The sequence below is a fragment of the Bufo gargarizans genome, chromosome 8 (genome assembly GCF_014858855.1).
Source record: "Bufo gargarizans isolate SCDJY-AF-19 chromosome 8, ASM1485885v1, whole genome shotgun sequence".
Classification (NCBI taxonomy): Eukaryota; Metazoa; Chordata; class Amphibia; order Anura; family Bufonidae; genus Bufo; species Bufo gargarizans.
Genome location: NC_058087.1, coordinates 184,391,244 through 184,419,192, shown reverse-complemented (window position 1 = coordinate 184,419,192; position 27,949 = coordinate 184,391,244). Strand labels below are relative to the sequence as shown.

Here is a 27,949-nt window from a genome sequence, read left to right as displayed (position 1 = left end):
TGTGTCCGCATCTGTTCCGCAATTTTGCAGAACGGGTGCGGACCCATTCATTCTCTATGGGGACGGAATGGATGCGGACAGAACACAGTGTGCTGTCTGCATCCGCAATTGCGGAGCGCGGGCCCGATCTTCGGGTCCGCAGCTCCGCAAAAGATAGAACATGTCCTATTTTTGTCCGCAGCTTGCATGGGGGTGCCGGGCTGGTGTGTTGCGGACCCGCAACACATCACGGACGTGTGAATGGAGCCTTATGGTGATCGTCATTCACTGACTGACGGGCCAGAGGCAGCTATTTTGTTTCAAAATGATTGTCTCACAGTATATATTAATGAAGCTTAGATAAATATCAGACAAAATGGCTGCCCCTGCCACATCTGCAGGACTCCTGACATGGCTTCACATGCAGGAGGTCTATTTGAAGTGCCGGTGATGACAGCTCTGGAAAATCTTATACTCAAAATGTACAATCGGTCCATTTTTATAAGCGTGATTCTCCCACGATGCATCATTTCCACCCCCCTGTTCTCCAATCAGTGCCGTTGTAGGCGGAGCTTAGTTGGAGCGCAACTGCACTGACCATGATTGTACTGACCTGTTGTATATTCTCAGTATGTTTCGGTGTAGCTCATTTTTAGGCGGCGTTGTGCCTTAAAGGAGTTACTTGCTTTATGAGGCTATGCTGATCTATTGTCCAGATCTATTAGTCCCTGTGAAAGCAATGGACGTCAATTGATTACAAAGACCCCTGAAACCAGCAGAGAACCACGTGCAATCAACTTGTAGAAAGAGGACCTGCAATAGAAAAATGTGATGGAGAGCCCCTTTAAATTGTGCGAACAGAAATAGATAGAAACTGCTCTAGCGCTGTGTGTCTGTCTCTGTGGGGGTCGTGTCCTCTACGCATCATAGAGGCAGCCATATTGTTTGCTCAGTATATGACCGACACCTAAGGACAGGGATAACAGTGTGTAAACAGCCTGTAAAATGGCGCCCCACATCTGGAGATACATAAATATTTGGCAACCATTTAAACATGGCCGCCACTTACTAAATCTTAGTGAATGCTTGACAAGCAAATACTGGAGAGCGCTGTGGTCGTCGGCCATGTCTCTTTCTTGTCCGCACAGCGATGTTAGGGCTATGAGGAGAAGCCCCTAACTGGACGTGACAGCTGTCCCGCTGCCTAAGCTCAGGATAAATTGCTGACAGTCCTGCAGCGTACGTTTGTCCCCGAGCTTCTCCAGGGTGCGGGCAGCTTCTGCCAACATGCCCACTCTTTGCCCCGGGGCCGATAGGAATGTGGGGGGTAAATAGCGGCAAGCTAAGAGAAGAGCTTCAGCATGTTCCCGGGTCGGCGGAGTCACCTCACAGATCCCTGGAGGAAAGAGAAATGACAAGAGCATCACCAAGTGTCCCTGTCCTGTACCCCAAGAGTCAGTGTCCTTATCCTGTACTCCAAGTGTCAGTGTCATTATCCCGTACCCCAGGTATCAGTGTCATTATCCTGTACCCCAAGAGTCAGTGTCCTTATCCTGTACTCCAAGTGTCAGCGTCATTATCCTGTACCCCAAGAGTCAGTGTCATTATCCTGTACCCCAAGTGTCATTGTCCTGTACCCCAAGTGTCAACGTCATTGTCCTGTACCCCAAGTGTCATTGTCCTGTACCCCAAGTGTCAGCGTCATTATCCTGTACCCCAAGTGTCGGCGTCATTGTCCTGTACCCCAAGAGTCAGTGTCATTATCCTGTACTCCAAGTGTCAGTGTCATTATCCTGTACCCCAAGTGTCATTGTCATTATCCTGTACCCCAAGTGTCAGTGTAAGTGTCAGTGTCATTATCCTGTACCCCAAGTGTCAGCTTTATTGTCCTGTACCCCAAGTGTCAGTGTCATTATCCTGTACCCCAAGTGTCGGCGTCATTGTCCTGTACAACAAGTGTCGGTGTCATTATCCTGTACCCCAAGTGTCAGTGTCATTATCCTGTACCCCAAGTGTCAGTGTCATTATCCTGTACCCCAAGTGTCAGTGTAAGTGTCAGTGTCATTATCCTGTACCCCAAGTGTCAGCTTTATTGTCCTGTACCCCAAGTGTCAGTGTCATTATCCTGTACCCCAAGTGTCAGTGTCATTATCCTGTACCCCAAGTGTCAGTGTAAGTGTCAGTGTCATTATCCTGTACCCCAAGTGTCAGTGTAAGTGTCAGTGTCATTATCCTGTACCCCAAGTGTCAGTGTAAGTGTCAGTGTCATTATCCTGTACCCCAAGTGTCAGTGTCATTATCCTGTACCCCAAGTGTCAGTGTCATTATCCTGTACCCCAAGTGTCAGTGTCATTATCCTGTACCCCAAGTGTAAGTGTCAGTGTCATTATCCTGTACCCCAAGTGTCAGCTTTATTGTCCTGTACCCCAAGTGTCAGTGTCATTATCCTGTACCCCAAGTGTCGGCGTCATTGTCCTGTACAACAAGTGTCGGTGTCATTATCCTGTACCCCAAGTGTCAGTGTCATTATCGTGTACCCCAAGTGTCAGTGTCATTATCCTGTACCCCAAGTGTCAGTGTAAGTGTCAGTGTCATTATCCTGTACCCCAAGTGTCAGCTTTATTGTCCTGTACCCCAAGTGTCAGTGTCATTATCCTGTACCCCAAGTGTCAGTGTCATTATCCTGTACCCCAAGTGTCAGTGTAAGTGTCAGTGTCATTATCCTGTACCCCAAGTGTCAGTGTAAGTGTCAGTGTCATTATCCTGTACCCCAAGTGTCAGTGTCAGTGTCATTATCCTGTACCCCAAGTGTCAGTGTCATTATCCTGTACCACAAGTGTCAGTGTAAGTGTCAGTGTCATTATCCTGTACCCCAAGTGTAAGTGTCAGTGTCATTATCCTGTACCCCAAGTGTCAGCTTTATTGTCCTGTACCCCAAGTGTCAGCGTCATCATCCTGTACCCCAAGTGTCAGTGTCATTATCCTGTACCCCAATTGTCAGTGTCATTGTCCTGTACAACAAGTGTCGGCGTCATTATCCTGTACCCCAAGTGTCATTGTCCTGTACCCCAAGTGGCAGCGTCATTATTCTGTACCCAAAGTGTCAGTGTTATTATCCTTAGGGATGAGCGAATCGACTTTGGATGAAACATCCAAAGTCGATTCGCATAAAACTTTGTTCTAATACTGTACGGAGCAGGAGCTCCGTATAGTATTAGAATGTATTGGCTCCGATGAGCCAAATTTATTACTTCGAGAAGTCTCGCGAGACTTTGTGCAATAACTTCATAAATTTATTTATACTGTAAAAAAAAACATTTCCCAAACTCGGGTTTGGTTCCAAGGTACCACTTGGAAATGAACCCGAGTTCGGGAAATGTTTTTTTTACAGTATAAATTAATTTATGAAGTTATTGCACAAAGTCTTGCGAGACTTCGCGAAGCAATAACTTCGGCTCATCAGAGTCCATACATTCTAATACTGTACAGAGCTCCTGTTTCATCCGAAGTCGATTCACTCATCCCTAATTATCCTGTACCCCAAGTGTCAGTGTCATTATCCTGTACCCCAAGTGTCAGTGTGTCATTATCCTGTACCCCAAGTGTCGGTGTCATTATCCTGTACCCCAAGTGTCAGTGTCATTATCCTGTACCCCAAGTGTCAGTGTCATTATCCTGTACCCCAAGTGTCAGTGTCATTATCCTGTACCCCAAGTGTCAGTGTCATTATCCTGTACCCCAAGTGTCGGTGTCATTATCCTGTACCCCAAGTGTCGGCGTCATTATCCTGTACCCCAAGTGTCGGCGTCATTATCCTGTACCCCAAGTGTCGGCGTCATTATCCTGTACCCCAAGTGTCGGCGTCATTATCCTGTACCCCAAGTGTCGGCGTCATTATCCTGTACCCCAAGTGTCGGCGTCATTATCCTGTACCCCAAGTGTCGGCGTCATTATCCTGTACCCCAAGTGTCGGCGTCATTATCCTGTACCCCAAGTGTCAGTGTGTCATTATCCTGTACCCCAAGTGTCAGCGTCATCATCCTGTACCCCGAGTGTCAGTGTCATCATCCTGTACCCCGAGTGTCAGTGTCATTATCCTGTACCCCAAGTGTCAGTGTGTCATTATCCTGTACCCCAAGTGTCAGTGTCATTATCCTGTACCCCAAGTGTCAGTGTCATTATCCTGTACCCCACATCTGAGCCATAGGATGAAATCTATAAATGCTCCAGTTGAATGACCACAAGCAGAGATCCTGGACAGCACAAGGAGCTGACGCAGGACATTCTACATACATGGGGACATTTCTTATTACAGGAGGAATAACATTTATCGGATGAAACTGACATTTCTGCTTCACTTGCACACATTAGGCCTCGCTGCCCATAGCAACCAATCAGAGTTCAGCTTACAGTTTCCAGTCTGCACCACAGAAAGCTGATTAATTACAATGGGCCAATCAGAAAGCAGCTGTCATTTCTGTCTCTTAGAAGCAGTGATCTGATTGGTTGCTATGGGCAAAACCTCAACCTCTTCTGGCCTGTGTGCAGCCATGTTTGTCCATCACCACCCTAGATCTGAACAGTGATCTCATGAACACAGAGAGGCAGCTGCAGTCAATTCTTCATTTCAAAACCATTTAATAGAAAGATCAAACGCCAGATATATAATATATATTTACAAGCACTGAAACATGACGTCTGCTCCAGAATAAACTGAAACCCTGTGTTATGCCTAGCACAGGGCCTAAGTGGGCGGGGTCTGACACGGGATTCTCCGCTTGCTGTTCTTTCATCCCTGTGTCATGCTCCACCCCCCTCCCCTTCAGACTTGAAAGTGGCCGCTCAACACACACAAGTTGGCCCGATCCATAAGTTGCGACCAAACAAAAGACCAATTGTCCCACGCGGTGATTATCTTTAAATTTCCTTCTCTCCTGTGCTTCAGGGGCTGCATTGCAGCCGTACACCAAAAACATTAAAAATAAAAAACATTAAAAGAGGAAACAAAGGTTTTGTGATATGATATTCTCTGCTATTGAAAATAGAGTCCCTTCCATGCCGACTTCCCGCACAGAGTCCTCTCTCTGCTCCCGTGTGTCCGCCATGCCGTGAGGGGCAGAATAACGGAACCCGACAAGTATGCGTCACTGATGGACATTACTGACAGGGCAGGGTCGGGAGGGTGACGCTGCAGCTGACAAGCCGCGCTATATCTGTAAATGAAAGAGAAGTAGCTTCAGTATCAACTGCTCTAACACTTTGTTTATCTGCCCCCCTACAAGGCACATTTAAAGGGGAAATCCAACCCACTGGCCAATTATAAATGGATGCAATCAGTATCCATGAAGAAATGCAGCAGTCATTGGAAGTCATGTCCGAACATTTTTATGCCAGTTCCCTTTTTGCGACTTTTTACACGCCCATGGCGGTAGTTGGGCTGGGGTTTCAGCTCTGGTAAATTTACTATCTGTTATGTCCGAAATCAGGCATAAAGGACTGAAGTAGTTTTTACTCCAAGAGCACAGACTGCCGGAGGTGCACCTCATTTATGACGAGTTGCGCGCAAATCCTCCGCAGTGCAGGGGGAAGAAGACCAGCGTAAAAAGCTGATATTTGTAAATGACCCCCATTGACTTTTTGATGGTCTCAAACCACAAAAGCATGGTGCCACAGATTTGGACATTTACTAGCATGGCACGCCCATTGTGTAGGGGAGACTCTAATGGTTTAGGTAATTATTCCAATTACATTTCAAGCTCAGAGGTAAGAATTTAGAATGGATCCCCAGCAACAGGAAGAGGTGACCACATGGGATCTCCATGCCCTTACGTGGTCACCAAGCAGGACCATGAGATGGCTACTGAATAGGCCATCAATGAGTGATCTTTGGTGGGTCAGACCTCTTGTACCCCACACACCAGCAGAGTGAAGGCGCTCCCAGCACTCTCTTCTTCCCCAGAAAATCCCTTTAAATTTAGATTTAGGTGAAACTGCCAATATCTTTAGCAAACTAAACCTATTCAGATGCAGACATTTTTCGCCAAGCACAGCACCGTACATTGTATATGCATTTGCTTCAATGGAGCTGAACTGCTCCTAGGCCACATGTCTGATGAACGTGTCATCACTTGGCCTAAGGAAAGCTGCGAGAAGGCTGTAGAGCTACTGCAAGCACCGCTGCCTTCTCAGCGGGGTCCAGGGTGTCGGACCCCCACGATCATATGATAGGTAGCTGAGGAGCTCTACCAGACAGTACCCCAAGGACAGGGGTGGCACTGTTTCTGGAATGTTTTATACTGATGACCTATCCTAAGGACAGATCATCAGTAGTGTTGAGCGAACTTGTGTTTTAAGTTCGGCGTCTAAAGTTCGGGTTCGGGTTATCAAAGAATCGCGTTATGGATTCCGCTACCACGGACCATAACTTGGTCCGGGGTAGCGGAATCCATAACGCGATTCTTCGATAACCTGATCCCGAACTTTAGACGCCGAACTTAAAACACAAGTTCGCTCAACACTAATCATCAGTATGTGATTGGTTGGGGGTCCGACTTCCGGCACCCCCACCGATCAGCAGTTTGTAGAGGCAGCTGCTCTCCAGTGGGGCCTCCTTGCAGTTTACCTGCCAGTGACATCACGTACATCGGTCACATGACCTAGACACAGCTCAGCCCCATTCAAATGAAATGGCTGAGCTGCAATACGAAGCATAGCCACTATACAATGTACGGCGCTGTGTTTGATAAGCTGCAAGGAGGCTGCAGAGCTCTCAGGAGCAGCCATGGCCTCCTCAAACCCAGGTGTCGGGCCCCCATCGATCAGATCCTGATGACCTATCCACCAGAGGATAGGTCATTAGTATAAAACACAAAAAAAAAAAAACTTTAAACCTGGTCAATCCCTTTAAATTTTGGAACCATTACCTTTTTTTATTTACTTCAATTCTGATTGCATTCATGTTTTAAGCACAGATTAGTGACATTACTTTTTAGGCCCCGCCTTCTGGTTACTAGCATTATAATGGTTGACCCATACCCTGCCCCCCCCCCCCCCCCAAAAAAAAAAAAAGTTTGCCATGTCATGGTCAATCCACCTAATAAAAGATGATCACCATGAGCAGCAGTCCACCGATGAGATGGATGGCGTTAGCTTTCCTCGTTAATAACCATGCACTACGTGTCAGCGAGCTGGGTGACTATCCCTTAATCATTCTACATCACTTCCGACAGGAAACATTAAGGATCGAAATGAACCATATTTTTCCATTTACAAAGCGATAATTGATCTGCATTGCCTCTCTGTTAGCATGCGTCCTCACAGTCATCCTTATTAACCCTTTCACCATGCGGGTCCATTGCACAACACAGGGGTGGCTTTTTAAAGGGTTAATCAGGACGATGAAGTATAAAAATAATGGTGCAAACATAAGGCGTCATTGCCCAGACCGACTAATCAGCTTCCACATATCATTTGCAAAAGTGGAATGGGAAATGCAAGCAAATATCTGATTGGTTGCACCAATTTTTATACAGGCCCCGGCCAGGGTTGTGTGTACATTATCACAGCATGGAGTACAACCAGCAACTGCCATGCCAGTGATATCCATGATGCTACAAGCTTAGGGTCTATGTAAAGAAGACAACCTACCTTCTGTACTTGATGGAGCCACCCTCCTACGAAGGCTCCGGTCCAACAACTGATGTGTCCGTGTTGGGCTGGCACCCGCCATGAGACGAGCTGTGGCTTCGTGAAGGAAGACCTAAAAAGTCACAAAAGAGAGCGGACTTAGTGCAGTGCTATGGTCACCAACGGGGGTCACGTGAAGAGCATTTTAGTTTTTAAAGGGATTTTCCATCTTCGGGGGCCTTTTGGGCATACTTACCTGGCCCCCGCTGCTGGGTTCCAGCTTCTTTGCTATCTGCCACTGCTGCAGCTCTCTGGTCCCCAGATGTCAACATCCAGTTTGACAGCTGCTGCAGCCAATCGTGGGCCTTAGAGGTGACATGTCCCCCTAGCATCACTTTTACCATTGACTTGACCAGCGGTATAAATAAGAATGAGTGGGCCCCACTGCAAATTTTTTAATGCCCCCCCCCCCATCAACTTTTTCGCAACCCCCTCCTCCCATGCAACCCCAACTCCTGTGGTTAGTCAAGACCGCTCTCTCAGACGAGGCCCAGCAGCTGCTCTGTCCGTTTTCTACACGTATATACTGTATGTCATGTCACTATATATAGTGTCTCTGGATAAAATGTCATTGTATAATACTGTTGACGGGGACCGGACAATAAAATCTTTTAGCCCTCCTCCTGGGTGGGCCCCTTCTGATTTCGGGCCACAAAGCAGCCACTTCCCCTGCTTCCCTTATAGCTACGCCCCTGGACTTGACGCAAAGAGGACATGTCCCCGCTGCAGCAGTAATTGGAGCGCTGCAGCGACAGTGGGGTTGCAAGGGAGCTGGACCCCAGCAGGTAAGCATGCTTCCCTCCAAAGATCTGGCCATGTGAGGGGTCTGCCTGACTATAGAAACCCCCTTTAAGGTGGACCGGCCCTTTTATGTACATTTACCATACATTTCATACAATGACGACATCCCCATCAGATCACCCCAGCACGGAGAGGACTTACAACACGGCACTCACCCTGCGCATGGCGGGCCGGAAGGATTGTGCTAATCTGCGTAAACTGCTCAGATCTAACTGGAACCCCCTGAGCTCCTGGGGAGACGCAGGGTGGACGTGACTCGGATGCTGTCCTGTAGAGTTCTGCTGCTGCTGCCAGATGTTAGTCCTGGTCACCAACAGAAGGTCGCACATGAGGAACTGCACTGCCTGAGGCAAGAAAGGAGGAAAGTACAACTGTAAGACAGAAAGTGCTCTCCAGCAATCACCCATGTGACATAATTTCAGGCACGCACATAGCCCTTGTAATGTTAGCACAGGTTTGGTAGGTATTACTTACACCATCAACGCCGCAGTCAGCCATGTCTCAGAGGTCGTAGGTCAGACGCTGCCTCTGTATTGCACTGCAGATACATTGCACACAGAGAATAGAACATGCAATGCAACTACAATGCACCACAGCCACAGTGATCGTCAGCCTCTGCGAACTGAAGACGTTCAGGAAAGTTTATGCCACCCCCCTCCCATCCTGCTCACCTTATCCACACTGCCGTTACTGGACGGACTGGAGTTCAGGCTGTCTCTGAGGTATCCACTGGCCTTCTCACACTGACTCAGGCTGACCTGCGTGCTGTCCTGCTTCCCAAAGAGAGTCCGCACTGCTTTGAAGGTGTACAGAGCAGCTTTTGGCAACATGTTTCTATAGAGGAAAGAGATGAAGCTGTACAATTACCTGTGTGCGGCCATCGTCTTACCTGGTAAAATGGCTGACAAGGAATCCAGTCAATAAGCTCAAGTGTCTCAGAAGACCTGCCATACAAATAAGCATCGGGTGGAATGTGTCTGACCAGTCGCCCAACAATCTGATCGTCCACATGTCAGATTAAAACTGCCAGATCAGGGAGATAAAACAACACGGTGGGCTGGGGCAAAGTTGCCGATTTCCAGCCGCATTTGGTCATTGCTTCTGACAATATCCGATCAGATCCAGCTACTATCAGCCATCGCTAATGTTCACATATAATTTCTAAGCGATAGTTAGCCAAAATCAGACATTTCAGCCAACATGTTTATCTGACGTGTAAGGGCAGATTAAAGGGGTTATCCAGGAATTTGATATTGATGGCCTATCCACAGGATAAGTCATCAATATTACATCAGTGGGGTCCAAGTCCCGGGACCCCCATTGCAGGTCATTGCTGCGGCCATCTCACAACTTACCAAGCACAGCGCCTTACATTGAATAGTGGCTGTGCTTGGCATTGCAGCTCTGCCCCATTCACTTGAATGGGACTGAGCTGCACATAGTCTCACACAACCGATGTACTAAGTCACTGGCCTAGGATGTGGCGACGGATCAGTGAGGATGAGTATGGATTCTTTTTTTGGACAGCCCCTTTAAGATAAATGCTTATATCATATAAAACATACAGACATGGTTACAGTCCCTTGGAAGAGAACTACTATATACGGTATATTTTCTTGCACTCACTCGGAGGCATGAAGTGATTTCGGCATGTACTCCACCACTGGGTATAACCTCTGTGCTGCCTCGTCATCTCCTTGAAGCCAGTTAATAGCCACAATAATTATGGACGCCCACCACTTGGCGACTGGATCTGTGCCTGTACAGGAAAATAATGGGTGACAATAAAATACCCCACTTTTATTTTAAACGCTCCTCAATGGCGGCACAAACCACACTGCAGACCATATATGTCTGCACGTGGCATCTTTGCATTGCCAGGCCATTGTCAAACACGTTTTTCTCTGAATCATGACAATGTGTGACTTTGCATACATTGCAGTGTAGAAATTAGATTTTATTGCGACAGGTAAAATAAGTGCAATATATTAGTGCGTGTGTACTGAACTTACCTGTGACGGCGGCCATACTGGAACTGATGGAGAAGGTGTGATTTGTGACAGCTGCAGCATCTGAGCAACCATTCAGAAGCTGCAGATATTCCAGGGCATCTGAGAACTCACTACGGGGAGAGCAAACAGAACTGATGTGAGTAACTACATACAGGATATATAGCAATCACAATGGAGGACGTACATGATCAGGCATAACATTAAAACAGTTTTTCTAACATTGTGTAGGCCTGCTTAAGCTGCCCAAACAGATCAAGACATAGATTCCAGAATCCTTTGGAAGGTGTCCACCATTAAAGGGGCTGGCCCAACTGGGATAATGATGACATATCGCTAGGCTATGCCATCAATGTCAGCTAGGTGCAGGCTCCACCTCTAGGACCCGCTCCTAGCTAGAGAATCTAGAGAATGGAGAACGGCGGGCTCTCTATTCATCACTATGGGATTTCCGAAAATAGACAAGCAGTGAATGGAGAACGCCTTGCACAAGCGTGGCCACCTCTACTTTTGCTGGAAATAGCTGAGCCAACGGCCTGATATTTTCAGAACTCCCAAAGCGGTGGGTGGCCGCGCATGCGTGGCTCTTCTCTGTTCACTTCGGGGGTCCTGTTATGGAAAAAGAAGCGGGTCCCTGACATTGATATCCTAGCAATATGCCATCAATGTTCCAGATAGGAATACCCCTTTAACTTTTTCAGCAGTTTTCTCTAGAGTAGCCCTTCTATAGGACTGGACCAGACGGGCTAGCCTTCGCTCCCAAAACGCATCAATGAGCCTTGGTCGCTCATGACCCAGTCAACAGGTCAGCGGTTGTCCTTCCTTGGTCTGATTTCACTTTTGGCAAGTTCTAACCATTACATAACGGGAACACCCCAAAAGACCGGCCAGTTTGGAGATGTCCCGACCCTGCGGTCTAGACCAGGGATGTCAAATTCGTGGCCCTCCAGTTGTTCTAAATCTACAACTTCTATTATGTCCAGACAGTCTTCACCTACCAGGGCATGCTGTGAGTTGCAGTTTTGCAACAGCTGGAGGGTCACGAGTTTGACATCCCTGGTCTAGACATCACAATCTGACCCCACAGTGATTCAGATCCATACGCTTGCTCATTTCTCCTGATTTCAACACATTAACTTCAAGAACTGAAGATTCTCAGGCCACCTTCCCACCGCTAGACATCTGGATACCAAACAGCAATGTATACACATTCAGTGTGGGACTCACCCCTCTCCTTCTGTCAGCGGCTTGCTTTGTTCTGGCTGGGCCACACAATACAACGCTTTCTCCAGGAGATGTTCACGGAAAGCCTGGGTCACCTGAGCGAGCGGGTCCACTGCGCCCAACAAAAAATACAACTCATTACCAATCCAATGCTACAAGGAGATGCAGCAACGGCCATATACTATTTTCTTCAAAAAGCATTCTTGTATCCTTAAGGTATAAATTTGTTACCAGACTTTTGCTTGCTGTCAACGAATAAAATATTCAATATACATATCATTATACAGTAGCTCTCATTGCTGTCTCGTAATGAACCCTATACCTATGTCCCTTGAGCATGATCAGGGGAGGTTTCTTTTCCCTGATAGCCAGCAGAGATCTTGAAAATGGTGTTACAGTGGACTATAAATTAGCTTAAAAGGGTTTTCTGAGATTTTTTTACTGATGACCTATTCTCTGAATAGGTCATCAATACCTGATCCGGTCAAACACCTGGGACCCCCAACTGTTTTGAGAAGGCAGTGGTGCTGCCTTCTCACTGTGCCATACATTGTATGGAGGCTGTGCTTGGTATTGCACTCAGTCCCATTCACTTCTATGGGGCTGAGCTGCTCCTAGGCCGCGTGAACAATGAACGTCATCACTTGGCCTAGGAAAAGCATAGACAAGGCTGCGGCAATCACAAGAGCGCCACTGCCTTCTCGAACAGCTGATCGGTGGGGGTCCTTATTCTGAGGCTAGGTCATCAGTAAAAAAAAGATCCAAGAAAACCCCACATAAAACTAGGCATGTATGTACAGAAGCAGGGCACAAAGTATGTAGCATATTATATGTAAGTACCTGCACTGCCCGCTGTACTGTATATCGTGTCTCGGGGAGAGCTCCTCACACTCCAGTCACCATCTACAAAAAAGCGATGTCCTAGAGGGTGGCATAGCCACTGCATGGCAGGAGGGATGGTCACGCTCTCTGCCAGACACACCTGGCGTGCGCTGCAGAGGAAGAAGCGCTGTGGAGAAGAGAGAAGTTTAGACCCAAGTGGGAAAACAGTGACAGCCATGTACAGGATATATATATAGACACACATATGGCAGGGAATTTTGCTTTGTTTACCGCAAAGAAATGGAAGCGCCGATGCAGGCTTGCTTTAACTCGTAATGCGGCCCCCACATAGATCTCTGCCAGCGTGGCCACCGAGAGGGTGTTCCCTGCGCAGTCTGCTAGGTTGACTGCGCTGAGGGCCATATTGATGGCTGCGAGGTGACCTCCTGCATGCTTCCCTAATGAAAAACATGGGATGAATCAACACGGTGCACGCGTGTAGAGCGGTAGCCTCATTTATAGCTGTGCTCTCCACCTACCTGTCATGTGCAGCTGGTGTAAGCGATGGTAAACCAGGGCAGCCTCCCTGCAGCTCTTGCGCACGTCATCTTTTAGCTGGTGGTCTCTACGGAAGCCTCCAGCCCGTCCTGCCAGCCAGCGGCCTACCCACAGCCGCTGTAATACATAGCGGATGATGCTCCATGTAAGGCTGCAGCAAAGATCGAAATTGGAGGTGGGAAGGGGTCTCCCAAGAGCTTTTAGAGCTTTCCAGAGATGAAGTGAGGCTTGAGCAAAGTCACCCTAGAGAAAGGAAAGGCCAACATTTTATTCTTCTTCCTCCGATATCACGCTAAAAGCAACATAATTTACATTCCCCAAAGATGTGGTCTGAAATGTGTGAATTTCTATCGGACATCAGCTGCAAAATGGAGGTATAAGGTTTTCCTGGACTATTCCTTTAAAGGGTATAGTGGTAAGAACAAATGATCCCCTATCCGCTGGATATCCCGGCATTCCCATAGACTATGAATGGAGTGATCGTGAGCATGCTCAACCATGGCTCCATTCAAATGGGGTGGAGATAGCACCCTCATTCCTGTGATCGGTGGGGGTCCCATTGGTTGGAACATCTTATTCCTTATCCATTGTTTTTTTGTTTTGTTTTTTGCAATGGTTGCAAGTTTTTTTGCATAGAGAAATTCCCTGTCATTTCAAGATCTCTGCTTGCTAACAGTAAATAACAATATTCTGGTTTACATCCGGAGCATCTGTCCTGTCCTTATCCTGCTCACACAACCAATTACAGCAGAGAGCTCCAATACACTGTAACGAGCCATGCAGCTCTGTCAGTGGGACACGATCAGGATAGTTTTTCAGCCTTTAAAGAATATTCCCATTCACTGACAGAAAGCAGATATCTGGTAAATGGTGAGGATATTAGAAAGTTGCAGATTTTTTTTTTTTCTACAATTTTATGTTTACTCTGAGTTTATTGAAATTACCAATTTCAAAAATGAATAGTGACAGTTGATGTACAAGAATATTACATTGGAACCATTTAGGGTCCAGCGCATAAAGTAACAATGAGAAAGTTGTTATTAATACAACAAATATAAAGAGTGTATACAATCTTCAAAAAGTGAATACAGATATAGACTCTCTTGCACCATTGTATCCATGTTAAACACTACTCATGAAGCATTGTGGCCTATGTAGCCAATTGTCAATCTCAGTATATTCCTTGTGGCTATACGTTTATCTCACTGGAAATTATCACCATTTAGTAAGACAATAACATGGGGAGGAACAAAGGAGACATAAGGAAGGAGGGGGATGGAAGGGGAAGACAACATTGAGAGATGTTAAAACAAATGGACCTGACCTAAAGATACTGTGAGAGATCTTATAAGTTCTAAAACGCATTACGCTCCTAGTAAGTCATTAAATTCCGGTGAGTCCAGAAACTGGAGTAAGGGGTCACAGCTACGTGCAAAAGATTCAGCTCTTTCTTGCTCGTTTGCTATCAACTCTTCCATACGTAATATAAATCTTAGCTCTCTTGACCATTCAAGCAATGTGGGTGGAGAACTGGACTTCCAATGTCTAGGGATAACCATCCTCGCAGCGGACAGGAAATGTCACAGAACCCCTTTCTTGACCTGGGCAAGAGAGCCAGGAATCAGGGATAGTAGGGTAAGCTGTGGAGTGTTAGGGATCGTCCTGTTTGAGTATTTGGCATAGATCTGCAAGATTCACTCCCAGAACGAGTGGATTTTCGGAAAGCTCCACCAAATATGTAACAAGGAACCCCTATAATTCTCGCATCTTCAGCACTTTTCTGACACCGTAGGGAACATCTGATGTAATTTAGTAGGATAGTAGTACCATCTCGAGAGAATTTTGTAATTGTTTTCTTTGACCTGTGACGCCAGTGAGATTCCATGGGAGAACGTACACATCTTCTCTACCTCTACGTCTGTGAACCGGGTCTGCAAATCAGATTCCCATCTATCGAAAAATGGTGCCCTTTCTCCACTATGTATATCAAGGAGCACTCTGTGAAGTGTGGACAAAGTACCTTCAATTGTGCCCTGTTGCAGATATAACCTATCAAAACCTGTCATTGGGTTCACTGTTCCTCTGGAAAATGTGGTTCCAAAAAAGGCACTTAATTGAGCATATCCCAGCCAGGAAGTCGTGCTAATTGCTACGCTCTGGCGTAGATTCTCAAAAGAGGATAGTGTCTCCTCTGACAGAACATCTCTAATTCTCATTAGATCATTATGTGTGGTTTTGATGAGAAAGGATGACTGAGTCATGCCCGGGATAAACGCTGGATTCCCATGACGTTGAGTCATGGGACCTGGTCTGAAGGTAATTTGGGATTTATTGATCCATTCCTCCCAGACTGCTAGAACATGTCTCACAAGAAATGGACATTCTTCCTGAGAGGGTCTATCCTTTATATTTAGCCAGGGTATGGCTTGAAGGGGGAGAGGTGATAAAGATTGTTCCAGAGTGACCCAAAGCTTCTTTAAGCCTTTATGTTTCCAATCTAAAAGTCTAGCAAGTATCGCCGCTTCATGATATAGGCGAACATCTGGTAAACTAAACCCCCCTAGGGATTTATGTTTGATCAGGACCTTTTTATTCAATCTAGGTTTACTGGTGTGCCAAATGAACCTGTTAAGGGCCTTTTGGATCTCTAAGAAGCATTTTTTAGGTACATGAATAGGTATAGTTTGAAATAGGTATAAAAACCTCAGCAAGATGTCCATTTTGACTGTATTCATACAACCGAACCATTAGAGATGTTTAAGTTTGTATGTCTGAAGTTCCTCAAGGGTTCTTTTCTGTAGAGGTATGTAGTTTAAGGGGAATAACTGGTGTAGCTGAGCTGGAACCTGGATACCTAGATATGATAAGCTAATCAGCTTTCCATTTAAATGGGAAATTATGTTTGAGAGATTCAGTCATCTCTTGAGAGAGAGAAATATTTAACATTTCAGTCTTATCCATGTTTATCTTAAAGTTGCTAAGATGGCTAAATCTATCGAACTCCTTAAAGGGGTTGTCCAGGTTCAGAGCTGAACCTGGACAGCCCTCCATTTTCACCCCGGCAGCCCCCCTGACATGAGCATCGGAGCAGTTCATGCTCCGATGCTCTCCTTTGCCCTGCGCTAAATCGCGCAGGGCAAAGGCATTTTTCAGAGTTCCGGTGACGTACCGGGCTCTCTATGGGGCTAACAGGAACCCCGGTGACGTCACCAGCACTGATGGGCGGGATTTAGCGCTGCCCTAGCCAGTAAAACGGCTAGGGCAGAGCTAAAGCCCGCCCCTCAGAGCCGGTGACGTCACCGAACACACTGCTGGGCGGAAGTTACCGCCCGGCAGTGTGTTATTGAAAACACAAGAGCCCGTGCCCTGCGCGATCTAGCGCAGGGCACGGGAGCGCATCGGAGCATGAGATGCTCCGATGCTAGGCTCAGGGGGGCTGCCGGGGTGAAAATAACGGTATGTCCGGGTTCAGCTCTGAACCCGGACAACCCCTTTAAGCAAGGATGGAATGGAGGTGTGGGAGTTTTTTTACAACTTTAACACAAAGCCAGAAACTCTTTTTTGCAAATCGACATCAGATTCCACTTCCGGTTCGTCTTACCCGAGACAGATCGACGTCAGCTTGTTTCCGATGACACCAGAACTTGACAGATGATTCCGAGTGCAGACGGGTGACTGGCTCGCCATAGATGAAGAGCCGGATGAACACGGCCAGGACGATGATGAGGTTGATGGGCCAGAGAAGAGCAGAAGGGCTTAACCAACTTAACCAAGAAGACGTCTCTACGGGTCAACCAGATAAATCACATACAGAATATTCCACCGTCATACAGAACCCCAGACCCTTCAGACCATAAAGAATTTACCTGAGCCTACTTCCAGCATACTCCTTCCATTACCATGAAAAGTGGAACTTTCGGAGGCCTTTTGGCTTGTGGATCCTCCCATCAAGAAGGATAACGGATTGAAGGAGAGACATAGGAAGACGAAAACACAAAGCGCCATACGGGACCGATCCAGCATGCCAGAACTGGGAGAAGAAGGCATCTCTTGCTTGACCTGCACCTAAAACATAGACTAGTGAATGTTAGTTATACCCTATAAAATTACACCCAATTATTATATGTGCTCTCATAATACTACTCAACACCTCCCTCTCCCCCATCCGTTATTATTTATGGGTACATTAAGGTGGATAGCGACTGTAAGGGAGGACTTAGGTCACCTTGGCTTCATCGTTGAATGGACTGTCCGGCTCCGAGTCACTGCTACACTGAGATAAGGGACTGCCAGTGTGAGACGGGGACCCGACGTCCGATGGAGGTGGAGTTAGGATCTCCATCATTTCTGCCTTCATTCCATCCATATTGACCCCAGGACCGGCAACAAGATCTTTTAATGTATCTGCAATGGAAAAAGAAGGCATTACGAAAAGACAATGAACTTATATACTGAGTGGGGGAACTCTTTTATGAAATGCCAGTGCTTTGCTCAATCAAATGCCTCTCTACTTGTGTTCCTCCTCCCCTCTCACAGCATGTAGTCCCAGAGACACAGGGTAAACTGCAGCTGCATACCCTCCTCCCCTCTCACAGCATGTAGTCCCAGAGACACAGGGTAAACTGCAGCTGCATCCCCTCCTCCCCTCTCACAGCATGTAGTCCCAGAGACACAGGGTAAACTGCAGCTGCATCCCCTCCTCCCCTCTCACAGCATGTAGTCCCAGAGACACAGGGTAAACTGCAGCTGCATCCCCTCCTCCCCTCTCACAGCATGTAGTCCCAGAGACACAGGGTAAACTGCAGCTGCATCCCCTCCTCCCCGTCCCCTATAATTTTGTAAATATACACAGACAGTCTACACACAGGGATGGAAAACTACAGGGAAATACATCAGGTCATGTACCGGCTGCTTAGCACTGTATGAGCGATTAGTGTAATCTGAATCAGCCCATCATCGACTGTCATTAACTCATATAAAATGCACCCCCCCTCCCAACCGTATTGGACAGAAAGCCCTCCTTACTGTTTTTCTGAGCCGCCATTTTCAGCATCATGTTCTCCTGTTTTAGTTTCACATTGCTTTGCTGCAGATAGCGAATGTAGTCGATGGCCTTCTTCAAAATGGACGACTTGTTCAACTGTTAAAAGGCAGAAGAATTTTTATCTACACCTTCTTATAAACAAAACAAAAAAAAACATTACCACCGCTAACTCCATTAAAACCAATCCAATTCCAGATGTCATCTCAAAAAGTAAAAGAAGACATCTGGTTGCCAGGAGTACCGCTACTTATTTACCCAAACATGTGTTGTATTTTGGGGTCAGTCACGTACCTTGGCCTCCGTTCCCATCACAAGATCTTTCAGTTCAATAATTTTGTCATTGATAGAAGACCTGTAGCGCTTTTCTATGGCATTGTGCGCAGTTCGTTTCTCCCCCTTACTGTTCAGCATGGCCATCTTGCCATTGACATTTAGACGGTTAATTGGCAGCTTGTCCGTGTCCACCATCACGGTGGTTAAAAAGGTCCCACCACTCATCAGGGTCTAAAATCAAGAGCAAAACCGTTCAAGAAAACAGCAGTGAAGTAAGGAAGGTCCTGCATAGTCCAGGCCGATCTGAGAATTCAAGTTTTCATGGAGTGACCCATATGCCCGTCCCCCAGTGATTCTAACGGGGCTTTGAGGAGCAGAGATTTAAGCTGCTGTAGGAATGTTCCTCACAATGGAGAACAGGTCAAGATGTGCCTACAGAACTGACATGGAAGGCACCATCAGCAAAAGCACAGGGACAAGTGTTCTTTGTTGCAAGGACCCTGCATACAGCACCCCGAATCTAAGCTTCCTGCACCCCTATGAATAGGATTTGAGTTTAGCTCCAGTTCAACCTCAATTTTTAGACTTTAGGTGAAGAAGTTCTTTGAAGTATTTAAGTATAGGTTTCAAGGGCACCCTGTGTTTCCTTCTTGATGACTCAAGATGGTGGGGAGACGTCATCATCATGAGTGTACAGATGGCAGTAGGAATGTCAAGTATTGCAGGCGAGTATTCCCGCTCCCCCATAAAGCTTTCTGTATCTGCAGCCACATTCCCCTCCTCTGTCTAGTTTACAGTTTTACTCTAGATGGACTTTCGGTGGCTGAGAAGGTTTGTGAATATTTACAGAGAAGCTGCAGGCAGCGAAGAAGGAGCTCCCCACATATTGCAAAGTTTTAGCGTTTAGCTTTGTAGCACCTTTTTGCTACTTACCTGCAGCGGAGTGGTCTGTATGGTGGTGCTAGTTGGTGTGGTTTTCATTCCGGTCATCCCCATTGTGTCAGTCTTTACAGCAGTAAGCAGCAGAGACTCCGCTTTGATAAAGTGAGGCTGGAGCAGAACCTGTCAAGAGAGGTCATCTCAGTAATCATATCCATGGACTGTCAATGAAAATGGCAGACGGGTGTCAGCTCACTCACCGGAACCTGCTGGATTTGTGAGGTTATGGAAGCTGTGCTGGTGGCAGTGGTCAGGAAATGGGGAGACAGGCTCTGGGTGTTGATGGTCAAGGGTTGCTGGATTTGGGGTGAAGAGTGCATCTGCAGAGGTTGGGCAGCTATAGTCTGCAGGGTCGGGGCCTGGGTCACAACATTCTGAATCGGCTGGCTTACAACGCTCTGCAAGGGTTGCGTGGCAATGCTCTGCAGTGGCTGACCTGGGATGTTCAGCAGAGGCTGACCAGAGATGTTCTGCAGAGGCTGGCTTGTAGTATTTTGCTGAGACGGAGCACTTTGCGCTACTGCAAAATAAGATGTTTCATAAGTTATTGAGAATGCTGCATTGATGATATTCTCTTCCTGCAGCGCGGCCACCTACAGCCGCATCAGTCACCTCATAATTACCTGTGTAGGAAGTCTGCTCTGCATACCCAGTCACAGGCTGGCTGTTATACAGAGGTTGCACAGGTGTCACCATGTTCTTCCCAAATGCCATGCTCTGCATCTGCTGCGGCACCGGCTGGAGTTTGCTCTGCTGTGGAGACGGGCTGATCTGCATGGGCTCATCCTTCAACAAGTTCTGTACCCTAGGTTTCAGCTGCTGTGTCAGATTCTCCTGTGGCTGGGACACAGTAGGTGGGCTTTGGAAACCGGGGGTGGAAAGCGGTAACATCTTCATGGGGGTCGAATGTGTAGGTGCCGCCAGTAATCCCTCCAGGGAGCTGAGTGCTGCACCTCCAGCAAGGTCCACATTAGGGGCAGCATCCTGGGTGGGGGTACTGATCGGTCCGAAGGGGCTATCGAAAAAGCCGGGAAAGTCATGGTCTTGATTGTGGATGAGCTGAAGCATATCTGGAGAGGGGAATGAAGACATGCAAATCTTTACACTGAATTCAGATTTCACATGCTTTGAATGCCGGAGGGCGGCCATTTTGTGGATTATGGCCGGTTAGAGGCAGGAGTCATATGGCACAGATGGAACTAGCTGGCTGTCACCTGTGGCACAGCTTTTTTTTTTTTTTTTTTTTTATATAAATTTTTATTAGATAATCAAAAGTCAGTAGTGTATACATATACAATGAGTTCAGGTACATAATCAATACTGTCACAGACATTATAACATGGCACAGCTTTTCACATAAAATACATGAAGATCACATAAGATTCAATCTTTCAGATCCTAGATTCCCCTGACGAGAGACACCTATGGCAGATACAATACTGGTGGATACCTATGGCCTGGGTGTCCATCATTTTTAGATGCTCACCACCGCCAACACTGACCTTGCCACCATTATACTGACCTCACTGCTGGCCACTGAGCAGCTCTGGACTGGACTATTGGGTCAGCATTGGGGACTTTAGCAGGAATTTTGGACTATCAGATAACAAACTAAAAGACATCTATACACGTAATAATAGACTGCGGCCTAGTATCAAACCTAGACCAGACAATCACTGCAGTGTCCCATAGCAACCAATCAGATCACTGCTTTCATTTCCAAACCAGCACTTTTAAAATGAGAGCTGGAATCTGATTGATTGCTATGAGAAACACCTCATAATACTGTTTAATGGCAATACTATTGTCAGGCCGGGGACCACGGGGACGGGGGAAAACATAAAGCGTCCACTCATTACTTATTATATCCATGTATAATAGGATTAGTATGAAGTGTAACTTAAAGCTCTGGGGCCCCAGTGCACTATTAGTAACTGGGCCCCTCACCTAACATGAGGGATGTCTAAGGCACCAGGAATGACTGCTACCTCTTCCCCCCTATAGCTATGCCCCTGTATCCAGGTTGCCATTAATATGTATGACAATTACATATACAATATTTGCACCTCAAATGTATTAAAAAAAAATCTGTTGGGTTTTGAAAAGAAGTTTAAATGATCCCCTATAATAAAGATATTATATATATATATATAGTTGCAAGAAAAAGTATGTGAACCCTTTGGAATGATATGGATTTCTGCACAAATTGGTCATAAAATGTGATCTGATCTTCATCTAAGTCACAACAATAGACAATCACAGTCGGCTTAACCTAATAACACACAAAGAATTAAATGTACCATGTAAACATTTACAGAGCAGGTGGAAAAAGTATGTGAACCCTTGGATTTAATAACTGGTTGAACCTCCTTTGGCAGCAATAACTTCAACCAAACGTTCCCTGCAGTTGCAGATCAGACGCGCACAACGGTCAGGAGTAATTCTTGACCATTCCTCTTTACAGAACTGTTTCAGTTCAGCAATATTCTTGGGATGTCTGGTGTGAATCGCTTTCTTGAGGTCATGCCATAGCATCTCACTCGGGTTGAGGTCAGGACTCTGACTGGGCCACTCCAGAAGGCGGATTTCCTTCTGTTTAAGCCATTCTGTTGTTGATTTACTTCTATGCTTTGGGTTGTTGTCCTGTTGCAACGCCCATCTTCTGTTGAGCTCCAGCTGGTGGACAGATGGCCTTAAGTTCTCCTGCAAAATGTCTTGATAAACTTGGGAATTACATTTTCCTTTGATGATAGCAATCCGTCCAGGACCTGACGCAGCAGAGCAGCCCCAAACCATGATGCCCCCACCACCATACCTCACAGTTGGGATGAGGGTTTGATGTTTATGTGCTGTGCCTCTTTTTCTCCACACATAGTGTTGTGTGTTTCTTCCAAACAACTCAACTTTGGTTTCATCTGTCCACAGAATATTTTGCCAGTGCTGCTGTGGGACATCCAGGTGCTCTTGTGCAAACTGTAAACGTGCAGCAATGTTTTTTTTGGACAGTAGTGGCTTCCTCTGTGGTATCCTCCCATGAAATCCATTCTTCTTTAGTGTTTTACGTATCGTAGATTCGCTAACAGGGATGTCAGCATATGCCAGAGGCTTTTGTAAGTCTTTAGCTGACACTCTAGAATTCTTCTTCACCTCATTGAGGAGTCTGCGCTGTGCTCTTACAGTCATCTTTACAGGACGGCCACTCCTAGGGAGAGTAGCAGCAGTGCTGAACTTTCTCCATTTATAGACAATTTGTCTTACCGTGGACTGATGAACAGCAAGGCTTTTGGAGATACTTTTATAACCCTTTCCAGCTTCATGCAAGTCAACAATTCTTAATCGTAGGTCTTCTGAGAGCTCTTTTGTGCGAGGCATCATTCACATCAGGCAATGCTTCTTGTGATAAGCAAACCCAGAACTGGTGTGTGTTTTATAGGGCAGGGCAGCTGTAACCAACACCTCCAATCTCATCTCATTGATTGGACTCCAGTTAACTGACACCTCACTCCAATTAGCTCTTGGAGATGTCATTAGTCTAGGGGTTCACATACTTTTTCTACCTGCACTGTGAATGTTTACATGGTGTGTTCAATAAAAACATGGTAACATTTAATTCTTTGTGTGTTATTAGTTAAGCAGACTGTGATTGTCTATAGTTGTGACTTAGATGAAGATCAGATCACATTTTATGACCAATTTGTGCAGAAATCCGTATCATTCCAAAGGGTTCACATACGTTTTCTTGCAACTGTATATATATATATATATATATATATATATATATATATATATATATATATCTAGGGTACTTAATTTGACATCAGGGATTTTTTTTTCAGAAAATTAATTAGCAGTATTTTTTATATATTTTTTCTTTTTTCATGTATTTTTCCCAAAACATTTATAAAACTGACCCGTAAACCACAATATAGGTGCAAAAAGCTACAAAAGACCTTCAAAAGTACAGTCCATAGGCACGGTGAAGGAGGGGGAGAAGAGCAAGGTTCCCCGAATTCCCTAAACCTCCCCTTCCCAGACCCCTAAGAGATGCTTCACTAAATGCTGCTGCTGCAGTTCTGACAACTCTCCCCCTGACCTGTGCAGCTAATAATACAATACGATGAGGCAGGTTGCTTTGATATTGTGTGTATATATATATATACAGAGGGTACCACATTTGTATAAGTCATAATATGGGCATTTTCAAAAATTTATTTCCAGTAATATTTTTATGCTTTTTCTGTTTTCCCAAATTCTTTCTAAAACCATGATACGGGTGAAAAAAAACTACAAAAAACCTTCAAAAGAGCACTCCATAGGCACTCTGGAGAAAGGCGGAGGATCCAGACGGTCCAAATACCATGGGACAGGGTATATATATATCTACACATACACACACAGGGTACCACATTTGTAAGGGAATTTTAAAAAAAAATAATTCCAATCAATTTTAATGCTTTTTCCATTTTCATGTATTTTTCCCAAAATCTTTCTAAAAACGACCAGTAACCCACAATACGGGTGCTAAAAGCTGCAAAAGATTTTGGAGACGATTCTGTACCTTCAAAAGTGCACTCCATGGGCACGCTGGAGGAGGGAGGAAGAGCCAGGCTCCCCGAATTCCCTAAGCCTCCCCTTCCCAGACCCCTAAGAGATGCTTCACTAAATGCTGCTGCTGCAGTTCTGACAACTCTTTGCCTCTCCTGGGCATCTATTGCTTTTCTTTTTTTTCCCACACCCTCCTCTTCCTCCTCCTTGTGGTGGAGCAGCTCCACCTCTTGTGGATGGAGTTATGGGGACAGGAGAATGAATCAGGGCTGTGAAGATGAGGTGACTGTGGAGGGCCAATCAGGGCGAGATGTAAGAAGCGGCCCAGCCTGGCCATAGACTGAGGAGGACCCAGCCTCCACTCTCAAGGTTACTAGCGTTCAGTGAGGGTGCGGGTTATTAGAGGACGTTCACAGGCGGCATGTCACTACATTACTACAAGTCACCTACATACAGGCATTGTGCAAGGAAAAGCTACAAGGTCATTGACATGACAGGATCTATCACTTCACAACAACCAATACCATATTCCTGAAGTACTCCCATTAATTGTATACATATCGACAAATGTAGCAAAGCCGAATTTGTTATTTGGCACCAGTCATAATAGGAAGATGTGTAAGGTGCTGCGCAAATATATCGTTTTGTGTATCTTGTTGGCGCCCATTTGTGTCATGCACCACTCCTTCTTTATATAACCTATATTGCAAATATTTGGCATCACTGTGCTCTACCAGCTCTTTTTTTACAATAACACTACTCAGGATGGCTGCCGCCGCCGCCGCCATCTACGCCTATACAGCCGACTCCCATCTAAATTGTAAATTTCCCTTTAAACGACAAACTCAGCTCTGCACAGTCTGCCTACAGAACGCGCAATATTTACAGGATCAGAGGTCAGTGTCCATTACTAGTCTGACCTAATATTTGCTTTCCAAAGTTTTCTGCAAAAATATTTAGTCTGAGCATATCATGCGGGTGAACAGACTAAGAGGCGAATAAAGACGGCGAATATTAAAAGAATTAATGAAAATGGGCCACAAGGCGAAACATGGACAGCCATATTGAACTTAAATATAACCTGTGGTCGAGCTTCACCCACCAAAATTGGATTTATGGGAATGGGAAGGTTTGGGTTCTGTTTTTGGCAGTCATGGGTTGTCTTGGCCTCCAATTTTTTATTTTATTATACCTCTTGGTATTGAAAAGGCGGCCATATTGTCAGACACCTAGCTTTCCACGTTTTTTCTTCACACTAATACGTACTGTAATGGTGGCCATATTGTCAGGCACCAGGCTTCCCGCCATTTTTCTTTAAACCAATTTGTAATGTAATGGCGGCCATATCATCCGACACCCAGCTTCCTAACATTTTTTTTTACACCGTTATGTACTGTAATGGTGGCCATATTGTCAGGTAGCAGGCTTCCCACCATTTTTCTTTACAGCCATGTTATCAGACACCCAGCTTCCTAACATTTTTCTTCACACCGATATGAACTGTAATGGTGGCCATATTGTCAGGCAGCAGGCTTCCCACCATTGTTCTTTACGGCCATGTTATCAGACACCCAGCTTCCTAACATTTTTCTTTACACCGATACATACTGTAATGGTGGCCATATTGTCAGGCAGCAGGCTTCCCACCATTTTTCTTTACATCCATGTTATCAGACACCCAGCTTCCTAACATTTTTCTTCACACCGTTATGTACTGTAATGGTGGCCATATTGTGAGGCAGCAGGCGTCCCACCATTTTTCTTTACGGCCATGTTATCAGACACCCAGCTTCCCAACATTTTTCTTCACACCAATATGTACTGTAATGGTGGCCATATTGTCACACACCAAGTTCCCACCATTTTTCTTCACACCCATTTGTATTGTAAAGGCGGCCTAATGGCTTTCCTTCCACATAAAAACAACAATCATATCATTTGATGGTCGGGGGACCCCGATGCAGATTTTGAACTGGGCCCCGGTAGGCGCAGGGGGTTACTGTACCACTCACTATACCTTGGCACAAACATGGCACTGGTTTGGAAGCAGTTTGTGTTACCCTGCTGCTCAGGAAGGGCCGGGCCTAGCTACATAATCAGCCATGTTTACCAGCTGCCAGAAGCCCCCTCTGGACTGTTCTAGTCAGGGGCAGGAAACCTGGCTCGGCAAAATCCTTTGTGACGGGCACCTGAGATAAACATGGGGCTTTGTGTCGTCGTCTGAATCAGCACAGCGGCGGTGTCCCACAGAATGGAAAGGCGCTGATCCATGGATACGGCATAGAGTTGTCACCCAGCTTTTCTAGAGCCCCGAGAGGCAAATGTGCCTCCTTATGGAGCGATATGGGTTACATTACAGCACAGCAGGACACAAGGATCTTGGAACCTTGAACGACCTGTTGGAGCTGATATGGCGGTCATATTGTTGGAAGCCCAGCTTTCCCAGAAGCAGATAACTTAAGAAATGATTGAAGGACACGGTGACGGCACTGAATGACCACAGATGAGGAAACCCGACCTCTACTAATTAGTATGTGGCTCAATATCACCAACCACAGCCTTCACCTCAGCGACATTTTGGTTCCTATCTATACAAAGGGACGGTGACCTATGACAGGTTGTAGGGGAAAGGGGCACAAAAAGTAAAATTTCTCGCAAGGTTAGAAATTAGAACTGATAGAAATTTTAATAATAAATCATTTTCTAAGAATGACTACTACTGCCACCATGTTGGAGTCCCTGCGGCAGCGCGCACGGTGCTGCTGACGAACAGCCCAGCACTGGAGCATTGACCGGCAGTAACCCTAACGTGACGTCACACGAGGGGCAGGGTCTCAGCCAGCAGCCCTAGGGAAGCTTTTAGGATTCCACATAGACAAGACGCACATGGAGAACCTGAAATACAGCCTTTAACCCATACACCTACCACCCCCAACAATCTGTGGAACTACAAGTCCCAGAAAAAACACTCAAATACACACCTATTACCATAGAGTGGTTGTAGGACTACAAGCCCCAGTATTGTCCTACTATTAATAGGTGCCCGGGTGGCATTCAGTTACACCCATGCGACCACTTTTTACCATGCACTGGAATGCAATGCGCGACGAAACGTGCAGCTTTGGCGCAATTGCGCTCCACTGTAGTCTATAGCAAATTAGATAGATGCCCAACAATTCCTTTAAGGTCTATGGGCAGCAATTTTAAAAAAATATAATAATCACATGGCTGAAATCGTACAGGAAAGTCGCACCATGTGACTCAAAACGCGTTACGTTTTTGCAAGAATACAGTGAGGACACCACCATGTCCACTCTTCAAGATTATTATTATTTTTTTTGGCCCCGCTCTGGTCAATCAAACCAGCTCCGGCACCCATCGAGTGGCATGGGTCACCTACCATCTATGTCGCTCAGCAAGGCGGTGTCGATGTCGCTGCTCTCCTGCAGAGACAGAGAGGGGTCCAGGTGGTCCAAGGAGCTCTCATCATAGGCAATGCTGTTCATTTTTGGTACTTTGTAGTCCTCTTCTTCTAGGAAGGGTCCTCAGGATCTCAGCCCTGTGTCAGGCATGTGCATTATTCCCATAGAAATCTATGGAACTGACAGGTCGCAGGTTGTGGGAGGAGGGGTGTCTAATGCTGAAGCCCCCCCATATGTACAACAAGCACCAAGGAACTTCAGGCAAACTGTAGCTGCTTGGAGCTGGTCAGTAGGAGGCGCCTAGATGTTCGGGCTCTGCCCAGTGCACCCCCTGCGCCCAGCTCCCTCCCCCATACCCTGCCTCCTTCCTCCCATAATATCCTCACCCCCCCCTCTCTGCACAGCAAGCAGAGCCTTTTCAGCAGCTTCAGGAGGCTCCTTAACCCTCGCACTGCAGGAAACAAAAGGCAACATATGATATCATGTAACACGTCAGATTAGATTACATTACAACAGTTCAGATCCTATGACATCACGTTGTAAAATTCCTTTAATCCGACATCATAAAACTCTTACACGAGGGGATAGATTTTTCAAGAAATTTTGAGATTTCTGGACTATCAAATGCCAGATTAAAGTAATATCAC

The 27,949-nt window shown here is 46.1% G+C and overlaps 1 protein-coding gene across 3 annotated transcripts; it reads right to left on the bottom strand.

Annotated features, from left to right (window-relative positions):
- Positions 1–130: 130 nt before the first annotated feature.
- Positions 131–27,599, bottom strand: SREBF1 (sterol regulatory element binding transcription factor 1). Of its 3 annotated transcripts, none has more exons than XM_044302874.1 (19): positions 27,281–27,599; positions 19,959–20,405; positions 19,536–19,855; positions 19,330–19,458; positions 18,415–18,627; positions 18,105–18,219; positions 17,305–17,483; positions 16,946–17,144; positions 16,681–16,862; positions 13,061–13,322; positions 12,813–12,979; positions 12,540–12,708; positions 11,703–11,811; positions 10,479–10,588; positions 10,093–10,225; positions 9,138–9,300; positions 8,622–8,810; positions 7,627–7,738; positions 131–1,375 (listed from the first exon to the last, which is right to left on the bottom strand). In XM_044302874.1, exons 1-19 carry the CDS (start codon positions 27,384–27,386, stop codon positions 1,155–1,157), a joined length of 3,525 nt encoding a protein of 1,174 aa, XP_044158809.1. In that variant the 5' UTR covers positions 27,387–27,599; the 3' UTR covers positions 131–1,154. The 3 variants fall into 3 exon arrangements, with proteins under 3 accessions (XP_044158809.1, XP_044158810.1, XP_044158811.1); XM_044302875.1 differs by lacking the exon at positions 27,281–27,599 and adding an exon at positions 23,894–23,997; XM_044302876.1 differs by lacking the exon at positions 131–1,375 and adding an exon at positions 4,601–5,192.
- Between the last annotated feature and the right edge of the window lie 350 nt (positions 27,600–27,949).